Source organism: Natator depressus, chromosome 1, assembly GCF_965152275.1.
Source record: "Natator depressus isolate rNatDep1 chromosome 1, rNatDep2.hap1, whole genome shotgun sequence".
In the NCBI taxonomy this organism is placed as follows: domain Eukaryota; kingdom Metazoa; phylum Chordata; order Testudines; family Cheloniidae; genus Natator; species Natator depressus.
Genome location: NC_134234.1, coordinates 149395446 through 149421718, shown reverse-complemented (window position 1 = coordinate 149421718; position 26273 = coordinate 149395446). Strand labels below are relative to the sequence as shown.

Below are 26273 nucleotides of genomic sequence, written 5' to 3'. Positions count from 1 at the left end.
TAACAAAAAGACTATCCTTGCCCTAAGGAGTTTGCAATTTTCCCTTTCCTGAGCATGCTAATATATAATTTTGAATAAACCTTGCAAGGTCATGATTATATTCTAGTGAATGGTTCTCATATTTTTTTGGTATGTCAATCTTGTTCAATATTTTTCCCTTTCCTTTTGCCCATCCTGTTAAATATGAACATTTTAGTTTAGAGATGGTCAGGACCAATACAGGAAACTTAAATGGTCTCTGAAGAAGAGGTATTTGGAGCTCCACAGATGGGACCAATATCGGAATTACTGCAGATGGTAGTTCAACCAGCTTGGGAGGCTGGGTTGGTGTTATCATCTTGGATGTGGTCACTCAGTCCTGACTGGCCAGTGTTCTTACGTCAGATGTTTTCCCCGGAAGTTCTTCTTTCCCTGGGTAGCCCACCCAACAATGATATACAACTTGGTGATCTCCAATACCTGGGCCTCCAAGTATCAGCTCAAAAGCAAGACATTTAGGTGATACCCTCCACATGCAGTGGAGTTGGGGAGTCCTTCTTTAGTCCTTCTTTAGTTTGATTACAATCTGCCATTTCAAAATGTTAAAAAACAAGTGATTTCCCACTGAAGCTCGTGGTTTACTGCATATTTAGATTCAGATGAATCTCTCTATAGTATCTAAACATGTTGTTTCACGCAAAAAGTGAAAGATTTTGAAGACTTTCATTACTGTATTTATACTTAAGACAATAGAACATACCATAGGAGGGTTTCCAGCAAACTGGGGGATAGGACATGACGGTATTTTTCCCCACTGAGTGAAGTTCTTTTCACATATTTTTGGATCATGCTCTTTCAAGCTCTCAGCTGTCTGTCCGCGTACAATACGGCTTGAAGATAATACAAAATGTTAATGTAAATTAAATTATATCTAATACTTACAGTTATTATATTCAACAATTCATTTCTGCACTGTTAATATCCTTTTTTTCTGGTAAGATTCTACTACACTGCTCAATCTCCAGATTTGCTACTAAAATAAGGAGAAAGGGGAGGCAAATCTGTATTGATTTCCTAGGGGAAACCTCCCCACATAAAACATCAAGTGAAGAATTGAGAAATACTACAGTTACAATTTGTAATAACGTGGTTACAAAGGGAATATTTTATTTGTTTAAAAGAAAGCCTGAATTTTCCTTCTGCCTGTTCTATTTCTATCCCTTTGAAATAAAAGAGGTGGAAAGATCAGGATCCTCAGTTTATCAGTGACCATAACTAGAATTACTGCAAACAAACTTCAGCTGTACAAGTCATGTTTGACTTCTCCTGTCTCTTGGAAGCTGTGGACTAGATCTTCAGCTAGTCAGTCTCTCACATCCTAGCTGGTGCAAAAAAGTCAATCACTATAATGACTGACACCAGTTGAGGATCTCCCCCTGACTTCTAGCATCACTTTGGTTATTGCTTTTCCATACACAGATGACATGCAGCTATAAGTTATATATTTTCCATCACTCAAACTACACTGAGTCTGCCAGTACCTGGTTACTTGTGACATCTATCCATCACACATTAAAGACTAATCTTCCTTCTAGGTGAAAAGTCTTCTGTCCAATATTTCTGATTACCTTTTCATTCTCCTTATACTCAAAAACTTCAACTTTGCTCCTAAGGCCAAATACACTGGAATTATTTTAGTCTCAAGCTGATCCTTTCTTCTAACATCTCTCCTCTCTGTACAACTGCCTACTACCTTGAGATCATAGCTAGAACTTATCCTTTCCTCTATACAAATCTTATTCCTGCCTTCATCTCCTCCCATTTAGACTACTGAAGTTCTCTCTTGGCAATGGTTCTAATCATTGCTCTCAAAACTTCAAGGTTTTCATTATTGCAGGTTTAATCTATCAAGGTTGTAAGTAAAAAGACAACTTTGACTAATAGTTATTGCTCATTTACCTCCTATTGTAAATAGAGACAAAAAGATACCACTGTGTTGTAACTACTGACAAGTGTTGACTTTTTAATGACAGGTGTTACTTTTGCTCCAGGAAACATGAACCATTCTTATCCTCTCTTGCTTCATTAGCTTTCTATTCATCCCAGATATTAAAAAAGCAAAAATTTCCATCCTAGTTTTCAAAACACGTCCTGGACTTACATCTAACATGTTAACTTCATAGTCACCTTCTCATCTGTTTGCTATTTCTGCTCCTCCAGTTGTAATCTCTGTGACAGAGTGTACCAACCCACACTGGGCAAGCAGAGGTTAACCAGTCACTTTGGGCCCAAGAGGTCACGCCCCTGTGTCTCTGCTGTGCATGTCTCAGGTGGCGGGAGCAGATAAAAGGAAGCTGGCCAGCTCAGTCAGGGCTGACTGAGGAGGAGGATGACGTGTGCTGCTTGTGCCAGTAAGCCCTCCAGACTCCTGAGGCGGGTATCCCGGACTACGCTACGGAGAGCACACTGGCTGTGGAGACCAACTTGGATGCTGAACGTGGAAGACAGGCCCACAAATGGACTTAAGGGTACAAAGTGACCCAGGGAACATACTGGAGCTGATACTGGAGCCCTAAATAGGGAGGTTACCGGCTTCACAGGGCCCTGGGTCAGAACCCGGTGGAATAGGGTGGGCCCAGGTTCCCCTGCCATGTTGGCAGGTGGGCATTATTGCTGGAGACCCCAGCCACAGACTGTTCATTTGTTCTGCCTCAGCCAGGGGGATGAAGCCCTGATTGTGATTGTTTGCCCCCAGCAGGAGGCCCAGAGCCTACAGACCGTTCATTTTTTCTGCCCCGCCTAGGGGCCCAAAACCTCTTTGTGGTTATTAACCCCAGCTAGGAGGCTGAAAAGCTACAGACTGTGCATTTGCTCTGCCCTGCCCAAAGGGCCGGAGTCCCTGACTGTGTTTGTCTGGCCCAGTTGAGAGTTGTGACGACTTTGACAGGGTGTATCAACCCTGCACTGGGCAAGCGGAAGCACCCCTCCCTCCGATGGATGCACAGAGCCCCTGTAACAATCCCTTTTCTGACTTCTCCCTGGGGCCATTCACAGTTGAGGGAGGAAGTGTTTTTGCACAGTCATCGTTACTGACCATTTTAAAAGAACTCTTTCCCATCTTCTGGACCACTCAATCTCTCTTTTAAAAGATCACATCAAGAACTTCCTCTTAATTGTAGTTTAAGAGCATGAACTAAGAAATGCTGCTTGTGACTAAATGCTATTTAGCTTTCTGTCCTGCTTTATACATCTGTTCTATAATTTTAAACAGTAACTGGAGTTCATTTTTCCTAGTACTAAAGTTGCCTCACTTTCTCTTTATAACTTCTAAAGCTATTTTGCAAGGGGAAAAAAAGAGGAATGAAATGAACGATTCACAGGGAAGGAATACGCCTGTTTGGAATTTAGGAGCTGTCTCTAAGCCACAACAATTAATGTTTGTCTATAAATAAACCTGCAACCACTGAAATCCAATTTTGAAACATTAATGGACTGCTAATATTAATGATGTTTGGAAAGATAATTCCTTGTTAGATTTAGCACTAAGGCAACAAAAATGTGTTTGTTGTTGTGTTATTTCCTTTGGACAATTTCACGTGGTGTATTATGTAATTCCCTCTAGGAAATAAGGCTGAGCTAAGTTATAGGAAGAGAAACCCCCTACACAGGAAAGAACTTTCTAATTAGAAAATCAAAAAGTGAGTATCGGTGAATCTAAATATGACCAGCTTTTGTAAAGATTTATGCATGTGACAACTTGTCTCTGATATGCGTAAGTGTTTGTAGGATTGGGCCAATAATCACTATCAAGATAACAGCATCCTAAATCACTAATCAGATACATTACATGTCTCTGTTTGTTGGGCTTCAATTTATAGTACATGAACTACCATTGACAGAATAAGGAGTAATGGTCTCAAGTTGCAGTGGGGGAGGTCTAGGTTGGATATTAGGAAACACTATTTCACTAGGAGGGTGTTGGAGCACTGAAATGGGTTACCTAGGGAGATGGTGGAATCTCGTTCCTTAGAGGTTTCTAAGGTCAGGCTCGACAAAGCCCTGGCTGGGATGATTTAGTTAGGGATTGCTCCTGCTTTGAGCAGGGGGTTGGACTAGATGACCTCCGGAGGTCCCTTCCAACCCTCATATTCTATGATTCTGTGTATCTTGTAGTGTATGCAGTGAATGTTTACAAATACTTACCCAGCTCCATGAATGACAAGTCCAATAAAGAAGATGACAAAGAGATGGTGGGTGTACCAAAATACTTCAAAATAGGACCTTCGAATGGTTTTAGTGGATGATGTGATGATTAATATAAGGGCCAATGTAATGATGACACCACTGAGACCTGCCAAGTACGTGAAAGCTACATATAGGCCACCTTCGGGGTTCTGTGAAATAAAACATACATAGGGGTTTCAATGAAGACAATTTATCAAAATTGAATTGGGCACCATCAGTCTTTTTCATTTCAGAATCTTTAAGGAGATGGCATTCTGTAAGAAACAGCATGGGAATAGTTGAAGTGTCAGCAGTGATCAGAAGTTGATACGAAAAAAGGGAGGGGGATAGAGGAAGTCATCTGGGGTCTTTGAGGATGAGAGTAATGCAATCACACTTATTTATACTATATTTGAAGTTTTTGGTTAGGGATACATCCAAACCCCATCCATGTCACCACAGCTGTAGGCATGTCTAGAAGGCTACTAGAATTGGGCTGGGTTACAAGATGATGTTCTGGGACACCGTGGTTACAGCATGTTAAAAAACAGTCAAAGTAGTAGAGTTGACTGACAATTGGAAGAAGCCTTTTGAGCATCAGAAGCTTCAACCTGAACCCACCATTCATCCACACCTGGGGTGAAATCCTGGTCCAACTGAATCAATGGGAATTTTGCCATTGACTTCAGTGGAGTCAGGACTTCACCTCGCAGGTGGGATTTTCAAATGCACCTAAGTAATTTAGGAGCACAAGTCCAATTGATTTTCAAAGGACTTGTGCTCCTAAGTCACTCCAGTGTTTATGCACACCCTATGTCTGCTACACTGCACTTGTACTGAATCTGAGTAAACTAAATGGAAGAGGGAAAGAAAGTATTTTCTACTAATTGGCACATGGAAGTGGGAGTCAGAAATTCTGGGTTCTGTTTCTAGCTCTGCCACTGGCTAGTTGTGTGGGGAAAAAATGTCACTGAAGTCCATTTTCACAGCTGTTTGTCCAAAGTTAGGAGCCTACATCCATATGTAGGTACCAATATGAACGTTCTGCTTTTCAGTGGTGCTGAGCACCTGCAGCTATCAATAAAATCAATAGGAATTGTGGGTGCTCAGCAGATGTGTGTGTTTGTGTGTGTGAGAGAGGGGGGCAGGGGGGCAACAACAAACAGACCTTAATTGTAGGAATTCAAGTTTGAAGATTTTAATCTTCACATCTCTGTGACTTTCTTAGCCCATCTGTAAAACGGGGGTAATAGTGATGCTTATCTAGCTACCTTGCACAGGCGCAGTTTAATGAATTAGTGTTTCGAAAGGACTCAGACCGTTAGAGGACAAATGTGAGCTATTACTGAAGTTCAGCATCACTATTATTAGTTATTGCCAAATATAGAGGAATACATTGTGCAGGGTTTGTTCCTGTAATGTGGTTTAAACACAGATTCAGCCTACTAACCATACCGAATAACAAAATGTCCTTGACACAGTTGCATAGGTGAACATTCCCCATGGCACAGGGTCACTTACCGGAATTTTTTTTCGGACAAAATTCAGATAGGTTTCTTCTGGCTTGTCACCAAGATCAGAGAGAGCAGCTTGAATAGTTCCTTTCGCTTCAACACGTGCATCCACACACCTCTCTACGTTAAATAAGTGTGCAACGGTGTGTATGGCTGTGAGTGAGAAAGAAAACAACATGGCTTGTATTAGGTAAGTGTTACACCATTTCCTGTACAGGTACCTCAGAAAAAGTTTCTGGCTTTTGACCACTAGGGCATTGTCCAAACTACAGAAGAGAACCGTTGCTCTCTATCACCATGTATCTGGGAGACTCGCAATCATCAGTGGATTTTATCCCCACAACTACCCTGTCAGGAAGGAGAGTGTTATGCCCATTTTACAGATGGGGAACTGAGGCACAAGACAGACTAAGTGATTTGAGCAGCACAGAAAGTCAAGTGGGGGTGCACCCTCAGCACTTTCTGAAATTCAGGCCCCTTTGAGATGTCTTTAGTCACATTGGAAAATTTGGGCTGAGGGGTCTGATCCTGTAATTGTACAAAACTCAGGTGGTCTGAGCTGTGTTCCCAGCTCTGGCACAGACTTCCTGCTTGACCTTGAGCAAGTCACTTAATCGGTTTGTGCCTCAGTTCCCTTTCTGTAAAATGCCAATAATAATACAACAGCCGTACCTCAGGAAGGGACCACAGCGGTAGTGAGAAGCTCAATGTATTCTTGTTTGTGAGATGCTCAGATACTGTGATGATCAGCACCATAGAAAAGTCTATGGCGAGTCTACATAACAAGAAGGGGAGAAAGCCCATTTACCCAATCCTTCACATGCAGCTTGTCTTTCTTCACTCTCCTTATTTACTAGAATTTACTACAGTTTGGAAACAAGCCTCAGAAAGCATTAAACGCTGGGTATCAATTTTTCTGAGGGCATGGCTGAATACCCTTTATTAAAGAGTAGCCTGCACTGGAATAACAGAGAGTTGTCTTTTGCCACTTCTCTTTCTGCTAGTTTCAGACTAGCATTTGGAAATGGATTTAACCCATGCCATGTATCATTCTCTTAGTTTAGTGAAATGAGGTACCTGGTCATAAACTCCAAAGACACTGTTTCCATTTGGATTCTGTGCAAGGTGAAATGATAAAGCAATGATCAAGAAAACTCTTAAATACCTACCAGTATGAAGGGCAATCATCCAAGCCACCATTTTGTGAAACGTGAGGTTCCTGTCTAACTGTCTCCTGATACGGGTTGAGCAGCACTTTGGGTTAAAAAAAAATGAAAAGTCTTTGCAGATTATTTGTGGTGTGAAGGATATAGTTTAGTAACAGTTGTGACACTGGTTTGCATACTTGAGGACTGATCCAGAGCATATTGAAATCAGTGGAAGTCTTTGGATCAATTGGAGACTATACCTATCTGTGTTCTCCTTCTCTTCCTTGTATTCTTAAACATTCATTACATTGTCCTCTCTTTGCCAGCCATGAAAAGCAATCACCAGGAAACATGATACAAACAGTCTAAGATTAACAGTTAGACATGGAAACAGGACACACCAAATTACTTTTAAGACGTCTGGAGAAAATACAAGCATATTTCTGCAAGAAAGCACTGAAGTCCTGAGTGTTCATGTGTCAAGCACTTTTAACATTCTGCGTTTTCAGTTTTTATTGATTTTCACTGATAAATTACCAGTTTTTTTATTAAAGGAGTTCAGTTTTTACTGATTTATACCCGTTTATCAATCCACTCAGTATTTTTGGGGTACTTATTTTTGTTAAACACTAAAGCTTTACACAATTGTTGTGTCCTGCAACTATGAGATTGAAGCAGTTCCACAATGTAAAACACAGAGCACACACGAAAAACCAAACATCATTAATATTGCGCTATGATTGGCTTACAAGGAGCCGCTGCCTGCCTATTTCTTTGCATCCCTTTAGTGTGGTGCTCAATTGAAACAATCAGTCCTCCACAGTCCTCCACAGGCCCTCTATCCACCCAGATACCTCCTTTAGTGCCAGTCTCCTTATGAGTTTGGATGGATGGACCTGGATCCCCACACAGCCAATCCTGCCCTTTTTGTGACTGGCTCCAGACTACTCCCAATATGGCTTCTCCTCCTCCAGGGCTCCCAGAGGAGGGCATGTCACTCCTTATTGGTCAGGCCAGCTCTTCTTCCCAGGCTTTCCCTTGTCAGCCATTTCACTCTGCCCCTTCCTCTGAGCAGACATGCCTGCAATCCTTCCCCAAACCAACAGGGCTCCCTGTTGCTCTAAATAGCCTCTCCCCTTCTTGGTTGCCTAGCAGACCTTGAGTCTGCCCTTGGCTCCCCCTTCCTACCCGGGACAGTGTGCCTCTCTCTGAACTACCAGTACACAGAACCCCAGGAACCTAGGTAAGCTCCTTGGGGTTACAGATAGTTAAGATAAAAAGGTAAACATGGGGCAAAAACTCAAATCTATGCCTGAATTACCAACAAGAAAATCAGTGCTTAGAAATTTTCAAGACAAGTAAAGACGGGAGCGAAGAGGACGCATTGTGTTGCGAGTACTGCAGTGCTGAGGTCAGGGCACGCGCTGACAGAACAAAGAAGCATGTTGACAGCAAGCAACACGAGAAGTTTAAAGAAGAAAGCGAGCTTCAGGATAAACAGTCAATATCAGGAGCTTTCACCAGGGCTTTAATGAAAGAGAGGGCACAGCACGATTGTGTCAATGAATTTGTGTGTGCTCTTTGTTTTGCCGGACAACGCTGTTAATAGCAGAGGGGCCTACTGCTGACTTTGTGCAACAATACAGTCCAGTAGCAAACACTCTTCCTAATGAGTAAGTATCGGAAAGAAAATGATGATGCTTTAGTATCTAAACTGATGGAATGAATTGATGGAAATGTGGAATCTAGTCTGATTTTTGACAAGTCTCCCAATGCTTTGGACCATCCAATTCTTGGCCTTTTGTTTTCATTTTTTTATTTCAAAGCAGATGTAAGCAGAGTCAGAATGAGCTCTACCCGACATCTGGTGGTGAGCTGTGGAAAAGGACTTCAGGGGCTGACCTCGTTTGCATGGGCACACCCACCCTGCCTATCATATGGACTGCTTGCCCAAATGGTCACTTTGGCTGCTGTGGGATCCCCAGTCTCTCTGTTGTTGGGGCAGGAGTAATAAAGCGTTGTTATCCTGGTTATGTGAATCAAGGACAGTAGAACTGTACTTGGCATTTTATGATGGAGGGACTCACCCTCAACTAAGTAGCACTCGCTAGGCAAGGGATGTGGGTTCGAAAACCCAGTGAATTGAGAGAGGCTGTATACAGTTATGTGTACCTAGTAGTGTGGATCCCTTCTGAGGGCCCTAGACACTGCTTTGATCCCTCTTCTTTTCATGGTGTAATAACAGAGCTAATTTTGGCTCCACTAGGAGTCTTGTTACATGCTGCAGAGCTACAATCACTGATACCTAGGTCTAATAAGCATTAAACCTACTTTGGGCTAGTGGTGCATCAGCACTGAGGCTCTTCTACTACCAGCTAAAAATCACTGAGTGCTGAAATCACTAAAGAGCTGAAGTTGCTGAGAGCTGTGTTAAGTGGGGGGTGGGGGCTGAAGACAAGTTGGTGGGCGGCTGGCAAAGTGGAGCGGACAGGAGCAGATAGCAGGGTGGTTGGTGGAGAGGTGCGGCTGGCGGTGAAGACTGCAGCAGAACCCCATGGAGAGGCATGGCACTCAGCTGTCGACCCAAGCAATGGAGCATATAAGATGCCCCCCATACCTCCCTTCACTTCCACCCAGGCTGGGAGGTAAACTCTGCAGATGAACTTCTGAACTCTGGGGGGGCTGCACTGACCAAGGACAGAAGCTGGGGGGAGGGGGGGGAGTGACTATTGGGTTGCTGGACTTAAGACCCTGAGGGGAAAAGGACACTGCCAAACTTACTTGGGGGTGGATCTTTTGCTCATGGTTGGTGTTATGAATCCTGTTTGTGGTGTTTCCCCAACATAATGGTGCATTGTTTCCCTCCTTTATTAAAAGGCTTTTGCTACACTCAGACTCTGTGCTTGCGAGAGGGGAAGTATTGCCTCGTAGAGGCGCCCAGGGGGGTGGGTATGTAATTGTCCCAGATCGCTAGGTGGGGGCTCGAGCCGGTTTTGCATTGTGTTATTGAAATGGTACCCCTAGATACTGAACCCGGCCCTTGTTGCTGCCAACTCTGACAGGCAGAAGGGTTACACAAATAAGCCCACATTGTTTTGTGTTGCTGTGACATTCATCCCCTCTGCTGATAGCTGTTTTGCCGCTGCAGCAATAACTGACATATTTCAGAGGTACCAACTAATTTGGGAAAAATGTGGCCACAACTAACACAGAGTCTGCTTCCTACATGACTAAGTTTGCACAGGAGATTAAACTTAATCAGAAAGTGGAGCTGCTACGTATTACCTGTCCTGTTCATCTGATTAACGTTGCATTGTCAGCAGCTACTGCTACAGGAGAAATGGAAGATGTGACATCTTGCATCATTGGATTCGGGGCCATTTTCAAGCATGCAAACACGTTGAAGGCTTTGTTTGACACAGTGCAAGATGAGTGCAGTGTCGGATGCTGATTACTATGCCTGTTGTGCCACATCAGTAGATGAGCTTGTATTTCACTGCTGGTCATGTAAATAACATGTGCACTGTGCTACTGCGGCTCCTAGATCAGCTTGAGTTTTGTTGGTTCTAAAGCAGAAACTCGGAAGCGACTGGCAAATAACCAAAATGATCACCAGATTCTGCGCACCAAGTTAACGTTCATGGTTGAAAACTTGGAATCACTGTGCGACACACAGAAAACACTGGAATTTTCCTCGGACTACTGCCAACATGTTTGCCAGTACAGACATTTACTGGATCCTGACAACTAAAATCTCAGCTGGAGCGAGCACAAAAGCTGCAGGAGAAATATACGATGACAAAAACCCAGCTGTTTCTAGAAATCCTTCGCCCCCAGAATATGAGAACCAAACAAGCATTCAAAACCTTCCACACAATGCTCAGCCAGAAATGGGAGATGACTGTGTCCCATAATCTGAACCCCGAAGTGTTTGGTGCTGAAGATTCTTTTTGGAACGTCATCCTGTTGTTGCACCCCTTCCTCAAGGTAAATTTTGCAGCAGACTATGACCATTTTGCCAGAGTGTTTCAACCATTTGCCACTAAACATGAAATTTCAAAGTTGAAAGGGTAATTTACTACTTTCATGTACTTGCCTAACCCTGACAATGTGAAACTCGATGTGCTGGTGTTTTGGAACAGTCATCAAGATACAGTTCCCAACTTTAGCAAAGTGACATGGCAAGCTTTGAGTGTACCCACTGGATCTGTTGATGCAGAGAGCTTATTTTCAAAGTTGGACTACCTCCAAGACAGCAAGAGGCTCAACATGAGTGAGGATACTTTGAAGAAAATTATACAAGCATATGCAAACAAGGATTTCTGGAAAAACTACTAGCTCTGAGAGAGACAAAATAAACCTTTGTACATAAAAGCAAAAAAAAAATTATAACATTTTGCTATGGTATAATCAAAAAATTTTCTTCTTTTTTCCCCTGATTTTTATTTTTTTTTATTTTTAACCTGATTTCATTTCAGTTTCAATGTTTGGAAAATAAACACTGAAAAATTCTTGGATTTTTTTTTTTAAACAAATAAAACTGAAAACGTGGACGAAGTACGTTACAGCTAATTGGGAGGACACCTTACAATTCTGTACCAATAAAGCAGGGTTGATCTCATATACCTTCCAGGAATAAAACAAAGAGGGGTTGGGGACAGAAGGGATGTGGGAAAGGGAGAGGAAAAAAAAAATATCAGCGTAGGTTAATTTCTGATGCAACATCATTGACTTCAATGGAATTACACCAGCAATGAATTTGGTCCTCCACACCAGTCCATTTCTCGATCTATCATGGACATCCACTATACTAATAAAGGTAGTTTCAGACTAGCATTTGGAAAATGATTTAACCACAGTTCTCTTGTCTGACTATTTTCTAGCTATTACAGTAACCTACATTAGGGGACGAATCCTCCTCACACACTACTGCTACCCTGCTGACTTCACCAGTCACACGTTGATAAACTGACGGGAGAGACTGGCCTTCCAATACTTTATTTTAAATATGTAATTGGAAACGTTGTTAAAAAAAACAGTGTAATAGAAAATTGTTGCTCCTGGATGCCTGTCTCTAGACTGTACAAAGAGGAACTTTGAACTCTTTAACTTCCTGTTTTAAAAGACCAATCTGTGAAGCACAGCGATGGCTGTACAATGCTTCCCTGTTTGATGGAATACATGTTGATTCAATAAAAGAAGCAGAATTCCTGCCACTTGATGTACATAGAGAACTCAATTATTCTTTCAATTATACATTAACACTTCTTTTGTGGGTTTAGGGAAAGGCTTCCGACGCAGTGTTATTGAACCATCACCTTTTAAAAAAAACAAACAAATAAAACCACTCCTCCACCCCAAACCCCTGTGAAGCTTTGGGTGGCAAGAAGCCCACTCTTTAGGAAATTTTTCAGTCACAAAATAGGATATAGTCATGCTTTTTGTAGTAATCGTTATGCCGCTGACATCTCCTGAATGCAATTAATTTAAAAAAAGACTGACAGCAGGTAAGCTGCGGGATTCCCCAGCCTGCTCCAATCTAGGACTGCACAAAATTTGCATAAGATAAAAAAAACCCTTCTTCCTGTCATAACTTTCTTATGAATAAGTATCTCAAATTAAATAAATTCCAACTGCCCTAGGAGTCCTACTGTACAATCTCCCTCTGTAGGGCCCTAGCTCCCTCCTCAAGGCATCTAATCCAACCCAGTCATGGGGACAATTCACAAGTCTCACATGCCTCACTGAGAAATGAATCTGCAGCTCTCTGCAGGGTCCCAACACTTGTTAACTGGGTGTGGCAGCAAGAAACTCCCACCACCTGGCTACAGATAGCCAGCAGACCAGCAGGATTTGCCCCAACCATTGAACAACAGAGGAGAGACAGCTTTACAGGGACACAAGACAAGATGAGCTGCACATCTCAAGGGGTGAGCAGTTTAGTGCTCAAAGCAGAAGGTCCAATTTACAACTAAACCCTTGTCTTATTGGAATTAATTTCATGACTTCTTTAAGACCAGGAGTTGGCTTTTAATCTTGATTGATACTAGCTAATCTGTCACAGTTCAGGGAAAGAACTACCACAGGAAAATAATTTTACATTAGGACAATAATACTTACTGTTCAGTTTTTACATAAGTGATGGGGATGTAACCAGTCTCCACTCCATTTACACCATTCCAGTGATGGAAGGGGAATAGAGCAAACCAGAGAATCTGGCCCCATGAATTCAAATTCCACCTCATTCACAGGCTGATTTTAATATTTCTATGTGCTTTGCAACAACTATTAAACAGAAGGGCACCTCTGGGAGAATTGGAAATAGAACCTAGAGCTCTAACATAGCAAACCAAAGCCCAGCCACTTAGCCACACTTTCTTTCAGGTAGAAATACTTGGTTATGGTACCTTTAACCACTTTTCTAGCCACTAGACTACACTCTTCTCTGAGAGCCTGGAACAGTACCCAGGAATCCTGAAGTTCAAAATTTTACTCCTGGGGGAATTCTGCACCACTGCACCCCTGCAGAAACATGTCCCCCCTGCAGATTCTCTTTGCTTCCCCGCAGAAACCATTTTTGTGCGGGGAAGCAAAGAGAAGCTGCACCAGTGCTCACTCTCCCCTTCCTGGCAGCATGGGCACATCTGTTCGGGCACCCGGAGCAGCCAGGAGAGAGGTAAGTCATTGTTGTGGGTGGGGTGGGAAGGTCTAGGGATGCCCCAGCCACCCAGAGATATTAGTCCCAGCTGGGCTGGAGGGGACAGGGGGAGGAGAATGACAGAGATGGCGTTCCCCCTTCCCCTCCTCCTTCCCTGCATGGAGTAGCCAGGGCTGGGTCAGATCAACCCCCCAGAAACCTCCCCCAGCTGCAGGAAGCTCTGCATTGTGGGGAGGCTGTTAGTCGGGGAGTCTGGGTGCAGGGAGTGAGGCTCACTGGGGTGTGGGTTCTGGGTGTGGGAGGGGTGAGGCTCGGCTGGTGGGGGGGGTCCAGATGCACAGGGATTGGGCAGACAGGGGAACAGCTTCTTGTACAGTGACCTGTCCCCCCCACTTCCTGGCCCCTTTGCTTCTCAGCCATGGGGGGAGGGGTCATTGTCTGGGGAGCTGCTTCCCCTGTCCGCCTGAACCCTATGCATCTGAACCCCCTGCCAATCCACATGCCCCCCCCATCAATCCCCCAAGAACCTCCACCTCACTGAGCTTCATCCCCTGCATCAGGAAACCCCTGCACCCAGACCTCCCTGCACCCAGAACCTCCCCACTGAGCCCCCTGCAGCCAACCCCCACCCCACCAAGCCTCACCCCCTGCATTGGGAGCCGCCTATACCCAGAACCCCACTGAGCTCCAACCAGCTACACCCTCACCTCCACACCACCAAGTCCCACTCCCCCAGCACCCAGACCCCCACTGAGGCCCTCACACTCAGAACCCCATCCCCACTGAGCCCTAACCACCTTCACCTAGACTCCCCTGCAGAGTCCCATCCCCCCCTGCACCCAGAACCCCACAATGAACCCCTGTGCATCCAGATCCACCGTGCACCCGCCCCCCCCCACACCAAGCTGCCACACCCAGATTGCACCACACAGCACCACCCTGGTACTCTTGAGGGAATTCTGCACCAAAAATAAAATATTCTGCACCAAAAACTTAAATATTTTTAAATTCTGAATATTTTATTTGCCAAAATAACACAACAATATAAAAATCACATCATTTTCAATTCTTTTGGTAATTTATTTCACAATGCTGGTCAGCAAATAATTGAAAATGAAAGGTATGATTATATTGTGTTATTTTGACAAATAAAATGTGCAGAATTTTGAGAATTTTAAAATACTGTGCATGGAATTTTTAATTTTTTGGTGCTGAATTCTCTCAGGAGTAATATTTTACTGCTGTCTAACAACCCATTGCCAAGGTGTGTATTATGGCCTTCTCTAGGGGTTATTCCACATAAAGGATAACCTGCTTCCACTCCTACCAGTTACTCCGTGAGCACAAGTGGTAGAAGTCTGTACTGTGAATGTGAAAGTCTTGGGTTCATACCCTGCTGACAACACGTGGAGTATAACTAAGTTTCTGTGGGTAGATTTTTTTTTTCCATTTCTCTTTTTTTAAAAGTCTCGGAAATGTAATAAAAAAAAAAAGAACATTCAGGTTGCAAAGTCAAGCAGTCTTAAGGTTTTTTGTGAAACCTTAAGTCACCTCCTGGTGCACATGCTTTATGATACAGTTTTAAATTACATGATTGCATAGTATTTTTCCACATGTTCCTAATGAAATCAGTGGAATTTTGGAATATGTAAATAATGCATCAGGTGCTATGTAGTTATAAAAGTCTATATAATGCTGGAATAAAATAGTATCTGACATAAGACCAGATAACCTTAGATGCTGTTAAATGACACTTCATCTGATAACCCGTAACAACTGTGCTGTTCAGTTTTTGGAAAAAGTATAGTAAAGAGATTGTGCAATCTTTTTAATTTTCTCAACTCTGAGCTCTTTTCCCCTTTTCTCAGTAAATAAGTGTTACTCGCCATTAGGAAAGAACAAATTATCTGAAAAATGAGAAGTGAAACTCGTAGCACATTGCTTATGAAGCAATGGCAGAGACATGGAGGCTGGACATTTACTCCAATTTTAACTCCTATAAGTTAAAAGCATTTTTTGTATTAAAGTTAGATTTTTAGCCTGGAAGACCCCGTCTTGTAGTTTCTAGATTTGCCCATAAACTGATGGGACTAACAGCAATAGCCTGAGCCAAGCATAATGTAACAGATGCCAAGGAAGTATTTGCCCACACAGCTCTGCCAAGTCAACGGAAGAATGACCAGCAAGCAGCACCTCTGCTATTTGAGTCCTGGGTCTCTCTCGACATGAAAACTAAAAGCTGTGCCGAAGTGTCCGACCTTTTGTAGTGACTTGGTGACGTGGGAAAATGTTCCATGTTCCAGGGCAGGATGAGGCCAAACTCCTCATTTATTTTTCGTTTTATTCACAAGACCTGTTGTAGCTGCATTTATTATAAATATCACTAAAACAAACAAATCCTTCAACTATAAAAGAACCCCTTCTAGCCTACAAACAACACTCAGCCCACCAGCCTCATGCAAAGGCCTGGATAAACCTTGCAACGCAGTCTTTAGGCTAACAGCCTTGGGCTGAGGGCCGCCTACTGAGAAAATCCTTGTAGGAGACCTGGAGAAACCTGGTAAGAAAGTCCCAGCTGATCTCAACCCTTGGGATGACCCGTAAGCAGGGAAGGCATCTCTAAGACATGAAATCTTACGAGGCTTTTACAGAGCTAAATCAAATCCTTGAACTGGAGCCACTGGGTATGTATGTGTTTGTGCTGAGGAGTACAGGAAGAAAGAAGAGGGATGATAAGATGTTTTGCGTGAAACAATGCTGTGAGATTCTCTTTCATTGGCCCATGATAGAGTAGCATCTTTAGTTTCCCAGTGCCTGCTGGTAGCTTTGGATGAGAACAAGGTGACCAAGTGCAATTCAGATAAATCTGAGGTGATAGGATAGGGTTGGGAGGGGAAGTAACTAGATGAGATGGTATCTCCTTTCTCATTTGAACATTTTGTGTTAGTAAGGTTTGCAAGCCCGGACTGTAGTAGCCAAGGATAGGTTTGTGCTTGGATAGAATATTTTCCTCTCAGTTATCCATGTCTTGATTGCTAGATTGCTGCAGTGTGCACTGGTTAGGGCTACCATGGAAGACCACTCACAATTTCAGTTAGCACGGAACACCACTTAGTGGTGCTTCTCATGTGCAGCCTATTGCACCTGTGCTCCATAGGCCGGAGAAGGTCAGAAGGCTGTTAAGCAATTTTAGGCTGAATCTGGCATAAACCATGCAGAGCAGAGAAAGGAGAATATAATAGAAGGATCAAGTGTGAAAATCCAGCTCTAACAGCTTTTGAAAATATCTGTCTTTCTTTCAAAATTGCAGGCACAAAGTTAGAAGCCAGGGCCCAAATTCATCTCTGGCATAAATGGGTGAAACTCCAGGGATGACATTTGAAAGTGAGGCCTTTGTGGTTTAGTTGTTCTCAGTGTATAACCCTCACTTCTCTTCCACGGCAAAACTCTGGACTTCATTACTTCTGAAAAGGGGCACATAAAAAGGAAGATACTTTTGGGAAACTCAAGCTCAGTAATGTGGGCTTCTCACTCTCAAGTATTCTGAAAGTCTTTCTTCATCTTACCGCACTGGATCCTCTGAGGAAGGAGAGCAGGTTTCGACAGACTGGCAGCAGAATCAGCAAGCAGTTGAAATTCAAACAGGCTGCAGGTGCTCGTGCCCAAGCCAAAGCAGACTGTAATGCAATGTAACATAGGGCAAAATCAGTACAGCACATGGAGTAAAAAACTAAGGGTATGTCTACACAGCAGCTGGGAAGGAGGGTACCTCCCAGCCTGGGCAGACGGACACATGCTAGCTCTGCTTGAGTTAGCATGCTAAAAATAGCAGTACAGCCATCATGGCATGGATGGCAGCACAGGCTAGCTGCCAAGTACAAGCCTGCCTGACTGCCCCTGCCCAAAGTCCAACCTAGCCAATGCTGCAACAGCCACACTGCTATTTTTAGCACACTACTTCAAGCAGAGCTAGCACGTCTGTGTACCCAGGATGGGAGGCACACTCCCAGCGGCACTGTAGATGTACCCTTAGTCCTGATGCTCACCCACCCTAGAGCTTCTTTACACTTAGCCCGAGTACAAATGAGAATTAAGGATGTCTTTTAAATTTCAGCCGAGTACTGGTCTGTACAGATCAGTTGAACACACATATAGCAGCACAGAGATGCCTTGCTTCTCTTTTCAGTGTTTAAATTATCTCATTATTTTAAAGGTTCACTGTTAGGTCTGACAGCTGAGGCCAAACACAGAGCAGATGTAACCAGTTAGCAGTCCCCCACCTGATGGCTATTAGAATCTGGTCTTATTGAAGACTGGTAGGGAGTTAGATGAAGACGGGTACAGCATACTAGGAAACTGTATCTTATAATATGAATATTCAAGAAAGAAACCAGGACTAGATTTAGTCCAATGATTTTCTGTAAATACAGGTTTCTTTCTTTTTATGACCGGTGCCATTTTAAAAGAAAACTTTGTATTGATCATCATATTCCTCATGGTTTCAGATTTACAACTTCAGCAAAGAGCATTAAAAAAAAAAAATGAAGAAGCTTGCTTTTTTTTTTTTTATTAAGGATGGAGGAACAATTTGTAAATCTCCATTCAGACTGAAAAGGAGTACTTGTGGCACCTTAGAGACTAACAAATAAGCAATTTTGGAAAAATTCTCCTTTCAGTTACAGAAGCACCTTCAAAGGGCATTGCACCCTTATAAATAAGAGCAGAATTTGACCAATACGTTTGAGCAAGATTCCCAGCTTTGTTGAACCAAATCAGTAACTCTGTGGAAAATATCATATTGTTTTATGACTCAGAGCCAACAGTAATTTTTGCAATAATGAGGTTCTACCGTGATCACTTTTTTAAAAATATGAGCAATCCCCATCACTGACTTCTCTGTAGAACATAAAAATACTAATAGAAATCAGCTTGGTTTGAATCTCTTGCAGCATCTCACAAATTGGCTTTAGCAACAGCCTGTTTCATCGTGCCTAATGCGGTAATGTGATCGGAAACCTTTGGAAACTAGTTTAATAGGTCACATGACCTATCTCAGCCAATTGATTACATTTGGTACTCCAGGGTCTTATATACAGCTATATTTTGATATAATCATAAATGACAACTAGTCTTGCGGGCAAACAGCTGTGTAAACTATTCATTTCAAGATAGAAAAATGATTCTATGAAAAAAATGATTAAGATAACTTTTTTTTTAATATTCCAGGGCAATACTTTGCACCGCTTCTGCTTAATAAAGCAGTCACGATCTGTGTTCTATTTTTTAATTAAAAGGAGTGTGAATCTTCCTGGAAGACATCTCTAGAATGGGATTTGTCTGCTCTGCATTCCATTTTTCTGTTTGAAAGCACCATGTGTGTTCAATTATCTGTTTGTATGAGTTTTGAACTGCTTCTCTCTCTGCCAAATAGAATTGAGGACAAAATAGGAAGGCTTAGTTAAAATTGTATCTGTTCACTATATGCCGTGGTAATGCACATGCTGTACTTACCCCAAGAAGCACTCTGCTATAGTGGTATTTGACTGGAACATCATATACTCTGTAGTACCACCAAAAGAGGAAGGCATTTAACCCCAGCCACACAAGCTGAATGAGAAAAATACGTGATTGGATGCAATCAAAAGATACGTTTTGGTCAGACACAAATTGGGCTCAATACAGGAGTTACTGGATGAAATTCTATGGCTTATGGTATTCAGGAGGTCACACTAGATGATCTAATAACTCTTTCTGGTCTTAAAATCTTCACCCCTATTTACCTCTTTGATAGAATGGAGGCTGCCATTTCCTCAGGGGTAGTGATTAAGGTGTTTTTTTATGATGATTATTTTGTGCTAAGTCCAGGCCGGAGTTCTTGTTAACTACCCCTTCATTCTATATTATAATTTCCCCACACTCCACCCCGGCTCCCATCCCCATTAAATCCCGTTTCCTCTCCAGGCATATACACTAGTGAAATATCCCTAGAGCTTACTGTGCTACAAGACTACACGTACTGACTAACGTATATTTATACCATTGCCCTGAATTGGATGCAACATCAGATCTTCTTAAGTGTATGTGATTAGACCACCCTCTCAAAGGTTGTAGCCTATGGAGGAAATAAGCCACAGTACTACAGCAGCTTACTGAGTGTCCCGTTTAGCTCAGGTGGTTTTGTGAAGTACATGTGACCCTGAGGCCATGTGTGCATGGTTGAGCTGATGACTATTATTAATGGCAGGTCTTCAGTCAGATTTCCCCTTGTAGGAGCCAGGGGTTGAAGCTGCATCAGGCCTGCCCTACCCAGTTTTAGAGATAGTTGTTTGGCTTCAAGTCCCACAGAGCAATAGCTGGGGACTATGGGCAGCTTGCACCCCTGTGCCCTGCCCCAGGTGGATTTACCAGGTGGGAAAGAAACACATGGGAGGGATGGGGAGGAGGGAGCAGAGAGTTGGGGGTGAATCAAACCTTCTGTTGGGGGTTAGGGGTGGTAGAAATTATAGTGCCACACTCCTACCCTAAGGATTCAGATGTTGCTTCTGCAATGGGCCCTGGCCCTCACTAGCATTGTGATAAAGCCTGGGGCCAACCTCGACCCTGAAGGCCTGTTTCTCCTCCCGCTTACATTAGGGTAAATCAGGAGTGACACCACTGAAGGGAATGGAGTTCCACCAGCGTAAAACTGGAATGTGGGAGAGGAGAATCCGACCCCAGATCTTGATTATAGAGGAAGTGCAAAGCAGGAAGAAAAGTTCAGAAGAACTCCTAAGGCTGCATTACAAGTCTAGCCAGGGGAACAACACCCAAGTAGCATATAATACTGTAATAGTGAACAGTGCTGAACGCTGTTCCAATCAGACCCTCTAAAGAAGCTTTCCTTTGGCTTGTTTCTGTCTCTACAACTTCCCTTATTTTTCTTTCAATCTATTTCAAATAACTCCTCGTTTTTCTTACTCTAGTGAAAATACACTTTTGTTTTAATTCAGCTAATATTCAGCTCTTGTGAGGGAGAGATGCCAGAGCTCAGCTCCTGTGAGCTTTTGCTTACTTGAAGCACTGACCATGACAGCACAATACATTGATTTGTCAAGCCATCGGGATGTTCAAACTGCATTTTTAAATGTGTCCTAGCTACCGATATCTTTACGGACAGTAATTAACAGTAAATGGCAGGCACAATCCATTTCTGACTACACAGGTTCACATTTCAGCAAGCACAAATGTTACATTTCTAAGTCTACTTTTTTCCTATTGGTATATAGGATATTAGCTTTAATACCATCTGGCAACAAATTCCGTGACTAGTTATGGGTAACTTATTACAGAATTGAATATCTATATCTTTTGTATCATTAATATTTTCTTAAGACAAGCTCTTTAATGTGAAAAAAAAAGAGCAGCTGAGCTTTTAAATATGAAAGTATCATTTCTTTTGCCACAGGTAGATTAAAGCCCTGATCCTGCAAACACTTGCTCACATTCTTAATTTTAGGCACCTGAGCATTGATTTCAGTGGGACTGTTCAGGTCTATAAAATTAAGCATATTCAAAAGTATTTGCAAGATCAGGACCTATGATTTTCCAGACTAGTTTATCGCTATTCATTTAATAAACCTATTACACATCCTGAGGTCCCTTCCAACTCTGATATTCTATGATCATCAGCATTATTACGTTATTTTTAGACGTTTGGAAAGCAAATCTAAAAATCAGTTCTAGTAACTCTTTTGAAGAATAGAATCAATTAGCTATTTCTCATAATTGCACTGTATATCAAGCCAGATTTTAAGGTATCTTTGGCTAGCAATCAACTGTTTAAAAGAAAAATACAGGAACATAACAGGAATCAAGGTTGAATTCACATCCTGCTTCTAGTACGTGTGTTGCTGCTTATATACACACACACACACACACACACACACGTGAACATACAGGCTCTGTAGTCTGAATCTAGTCTTTTGGGGGCATTTGGCTTTATTAATAAATCAAATAAAACATTCACTTATTAAATCCCCATCTAAGTTTTCCTCTCCAAGTTTGGCTTTTCCAGGATGATCACTCTGTCCCAGACCCTAGCTCCCCTACACATGAGAGGGATTCCAACCACTCTTATATCCTGGCTGGAGCTAATTGAACCCACTGGCTAGAATGATATAGCATTGTTTTCACTGCATATTCATGCAAGAGTCAAGCACAGCAAATCTTAAAGGATCCCCACATGCAGAATCCCAGCAGCTGTCACTCTGATATAAATAGCCTACACTGAGCACTGTACATTATATAAATTCAGTTTCATTAGCACTTATTTCTAGCTAGTCTGATAAAGTATTTCTTTACTTTCATTCAGAGTTTACATTGTAATGTAATGCTATTAGCTCTCTCTCATGCCATGATCACTCTCCCATCCAAACACTTACACACATATAACTAATCAAATGAGACTTAAAATACAAAATGAAAACCTGGCCCCATTGAAGTCAATGGCACTTTATTACTAAGGACCTCTGGGATTTCACCCAGTAATTCTCTCCAGGTTCTATTGCTTACCCATAGCCACAATATCAGATACGTTAAAACTGACTCAAAGTGATCAGCATATTTCAACTCTCACAACACGTGTGGCCAAATGTGAATCACAATAAGGTATTGTACTTACAATAACAAGGATGGAGAGTCCCTCATTCACCACCCAGTTGCCCATCTTTGCTGGGACAGAGTGCACACTGGCTTTGTTCTTTTTCAGGCAACGTGTGTATCTCCCCACAGAAGGAAGTGAGAGCAGCAGCCTTGATGCAACCTGTTTCCTTTGTCATTCATCTAGAAATTAGCTAACCATCAGCCCATGCAATGGTTTAAATTTGCTGTATCTTTCCTGACATCTCTACAAACACAACATCTTAAAACCCCAGCCTTAAATAAGGAGAGCTTGAAATTGACATTTTTCTCTTGTGTATGAACTACTTTGGGTTAAACAAATGTCACTGGAGGGTGTTTCTGCCCGAAATCATGGTGTCACTTTGCACTAAAAGGTTTCAGTGTTGTAAAGTAATGAGAAACTACACATGATCAGACTCCTCCTCAGTTCGTCCTCCCCCCCCAGCACTACACCCTGTCCCTCCCACACCTGCTCCCTCACCTTCCTCTCCTCCACAATGTATTACTCTCCTGCAGCTCAGAATCCCACAAAGCCTCCAAAGTTGATTTACAATCCCCCTCCCTGATAGACATGCACTAGCAACTCTGGCCCAGATAGTCAAAGGTATCTATGCTCCTAGCTTCTATTGATTTCAATGGAGGTTAGGGAACCTACATATGTCTGAAGATCTGGGCCTCTTTGCCTCCCAGCTGCTTTCTGCTTGGCTCTTCAGATCAGTGCTGTGGTGTGGACACGCCTTCCCAGCTAGCCTGGAAGCGTTGCCAACTCTCAGGAGACTTGGTGCTTTTTATAAACTCCCCGCTCCTGGAAGCATGTGATTATGAAAGAATCTCAACTTGAGTTTTTGTTAAAAAAATAAAGCAGGGTGTGTGTGTGTTGGTGGAAGACTCTAGCCTTTGTGCTTGCAGAGCGAAGTGTAGAAATGTGATCCAAATATACCCTAAAGGCTCAGACACCAGACAACCCCCACATGTGTTCCCTTTTGGAAGGCTTGTGGTTTAAGCCAAACCCCCGGACTTGACAATGATGTGACTCCCAGATGCTGTCCAAGGCTGGCAGTACATAGTAGCAAAAAGGTAGATTGGGGCAGTACTGGGGATCAGGGAAGAGGGTCTTGGGGCAAGGTCATGACTCTTGCCTGTGGTAACTTCCCACTTCCAAAAATGCCCCCATCTCTCGACTAGCATTTCCTGTGTGATCCACCTCCCATGCCCTTAAAAACAGAGAGTGCCCAAGTGTCTGTCAATTGACTTTGACAGAACTACACCAACTGATACCAGCTGAGGATCTGGCCTTGCATTTCTGGCTCTTGTGTCTGTGAAAAGAACATTCTGAAGGCAAAAAATTTGCAGTACTTAGGTGCTGACTTTGGTCTGCTCTCCAGCCCCTGTACACAATAAGAACCAATCAAATCTCCCCACCAGGGAAAACCAGTCTCCCAGTTTAAAGGGGGATTTGCTGGTGCCATAGAATGGCCCCAAGGGAGAAGGGAAGGTGTGTGGCCAGACTGCCCTAAATTCCAGCTGTTCTGGGCTGCCAGACATTCCCTTAGATATAACTTATGCCTTGGCTGCAGTGGTATGGATCAGGAATAGTTCCTGGCTCCCCAGGAATCCAAGAAGCACTGAGCTCAGCACAGTCACGGGCCAGAACTGACGACTGCACTGGGGGTGAGGGGATGTCTGATCCATGGCATTTCCAATAATAAATCAGACATTTTGTTGTGGTTTTGAAATGTCCCGTTATCAAATGCATATGGACTGAAGAGAAATTTCTCCTCTGCCCTATAGTATGGTGCTGTGTAATTAGCTTCAGAATAAAAAAAGGGTGGTACTGAGGGCAAGAAAAAAATGCCACTTAGACTATCTGATGTTTTTTCTTCTCTAACCAGAAGCTCCCTTAGAAGAATAATATCAAATGTCTCATAGGAAGAGAAACGTAACCACTGAAAATATTATTCACTTTGATAAGCCAGTGAAACATACTTCTCTCCAGCAACCTGTAACCACCACACCAGTGATTACCCAGCAGAATATGCTTTAACTGGCCACCTGATGTACAATACCTCCCTTGAACTGGGATAGCTGCTTGGAAACAGACTGGAGCATTACACTCAGTAAGTCGAAACAAAAGATGGATGTCAGCTACTCTCACAGCTGATGTGATCTGTGGGAGAAATCCTGGCCCCACTGAAGTCAATGACAGTTTTGCCATTGGCTTCAATGGGACTAGGATTTCACCATGGGTGACTAACTCATAGAAGGCACCTGTGACCTATGTGGCCCTTGGTTCTCTTCATGGCACTTCCATGTTCTATTATAGTTGATGAACAAGTGAAACTTCCCTTCATCTGGTGTTTGTAAGTCTTTGAAAGCTTTATATTTACCAAACTCCATGAAGCACAAGACAAGGAAATATTGCCAGCAGACTGCATTGATAAAAATAGTTATTCTATAAGAGTGTGAGATTGTGGAACAAAGACATTCCCCTTGTTTTCATGCTCCAAAATTTCCTGTTTGTATAAAATGTTGCAAAATGGCCAGTTGGGATAGGGAAAGATTTCTGTACCTGTGAAAGTTTTCACTGCAAAGATGTGCAATTTTCACTAGAAAAAGGTCCTATTTTAGCACAAATGTTTTGCAAAAAATGTTCAAGGCTCAAGGATTTGGAATATCTTGTGACTATTTCACACACACACACCTCTAATACAAATTCACCAAGTCCATCTCCCTGCCAGCACAGTGTTATTCCCTGTTACTATACATATGTCAAATTCTGTCCCCATGTAAAAGCCATGCAGTTGCACGAGACCCATGTGTTTAGCACCTGCCTGCATTAAAGAGTTGATCCTAAACAGTGCACAGCTGTGAAGTGTTGCAGGTATCAAACCAAGGAGAGCAAGCACAAAGGAACCTGACCCTGCCTTACTGAGCACATTGCTGAGCAGCTGCTATGTTGCCCCTACTTAGTAGAAGAAGTAAAGTCAAGTCGGGAGCCCATCACTATGCACCTCTTTTCCAAGCTGAGGTTACCCTGAACTACATGTCTCCACTGATATACTCCTTTCTGCTAACTCCCTGCCCCTTTGTTACCTTGCACACTGAAGGGAAGAAAGTGGGCAGGCAAAGGGCTTGAGAATTATTTTTGCTCAGTACAGATGACTAAAGCTTCATGTTTCATCATACTAGCATTCATGGGTAGCATCTGCTCACACTTGCACTGGAGTGCAACAGTTGTATGGTGCCTGCTGTGCCTTGCAGAGAAAAGGTCTGTGCTTATGCACTGGTGGAAATGGTCACTGGGTTACTCGGTGATCACTGATCCCACAGAAATGACATATTCCGAGACTCCTTGGGTCCTGTTAGCAAAATTACTAAACAACCTCATGACAGTGCCAGCGAGTGAAAAAGGGCACAATCGCATTTCATAATGAAATAATAATAAAAACAGCTCTCCAAAGCCTCATCATGCTGAGTGGACATGAATGGCAGAAGAATAGAGTGGACACAATGGATTCCACCTGAGACTGCTTATGACAGGCCAAAACTGCAACAGACCCCACCATTATCCCTTCAGCACTACAGCCTCGTTAGAGAGAGATTCCAGTGGGCTTAGCAGGTCTGTCTAGGTCTCTTGGACTTTAAATTGTCCTTTTTCAATTCTCAGGGCAGGTGGCTCCTGATCATCTTCTTAATCATGACATTTCACAACATCTTATTCCAAGCAGGCAGGAGAGCCATGTGCAGGGCTCCAACAAGCTGCAGGCTCAGTATCACTGATGTTTATCAGAAAATATCCGTCGGTGATTTCAGCATCTCACAGTGGTTTAAATGGTACAGCAGGCCTATGCTATACAGAGAAATAGCACCCTCAAGTGGTGTATCCTGCATAAGTACTCTTGGAAATACAGTCCTGCATATATTCTCATGTAAAGTGGACTGGTTTCCAGGCAGATGTTCATTCAGACATTATTCCCATAATAGATGTAGAGCTGTAGATAATGCCTTAAAGGATACATTCACACACACCTCCTCCTCCTCTGCACAAAGTCAGAGGCCAAAGTAAACTGGGTTTGGGTAGGACTGGGGAAT

The 26273-nt window shown here is 42.8% G+C and overlaps 1 protein-coding gene across 1 annotated transcript in view; it reads right to left on the bottom strand.

Annotated features, from left to right (window-relative positions):
* The window catches only part of CYBB (cytochrome b-245 beta chain), a 32570-nt gene extending 10328 nt beyond the window's left edge, over positions 1 to 22242 (bottom strand). Inside the window, exons 1-7 of the mRNA XM_074946245.1 lie at positions 22183 to 22242; positions 19035 to 19130; positions 17090 to 17200; positions 6887 to 6971; positions 5725 to 5870; positions 4183 to 4373; positions 740 to 869 (exon numbers count right to left, since the gene is read on the bottom strand). Coding sequence (XP_074802346.1) covers positions 740 to 869; positions 4183 to 4373; positions 5725 to 5870; positions 6887 to 6971; positions 17090 to 17200; positions 19035 to 19130; positions 22183 to 22227 — 804 coding nt within the window. The 5' untranslated portion in view covers positions 22228 to 22242. The remainder of the gene's footprint in view (positions 1 to 739; positions 870 to 4182; positions 4374 to 5724; positions 5871 to 6886; positions 6972 to 17089; positions 17201 to 19034; positions 19131 to 22182) is intronic.
* Between the last annotated feature and the right edge of the window lie 4031 nt (positions 22243 to 26273).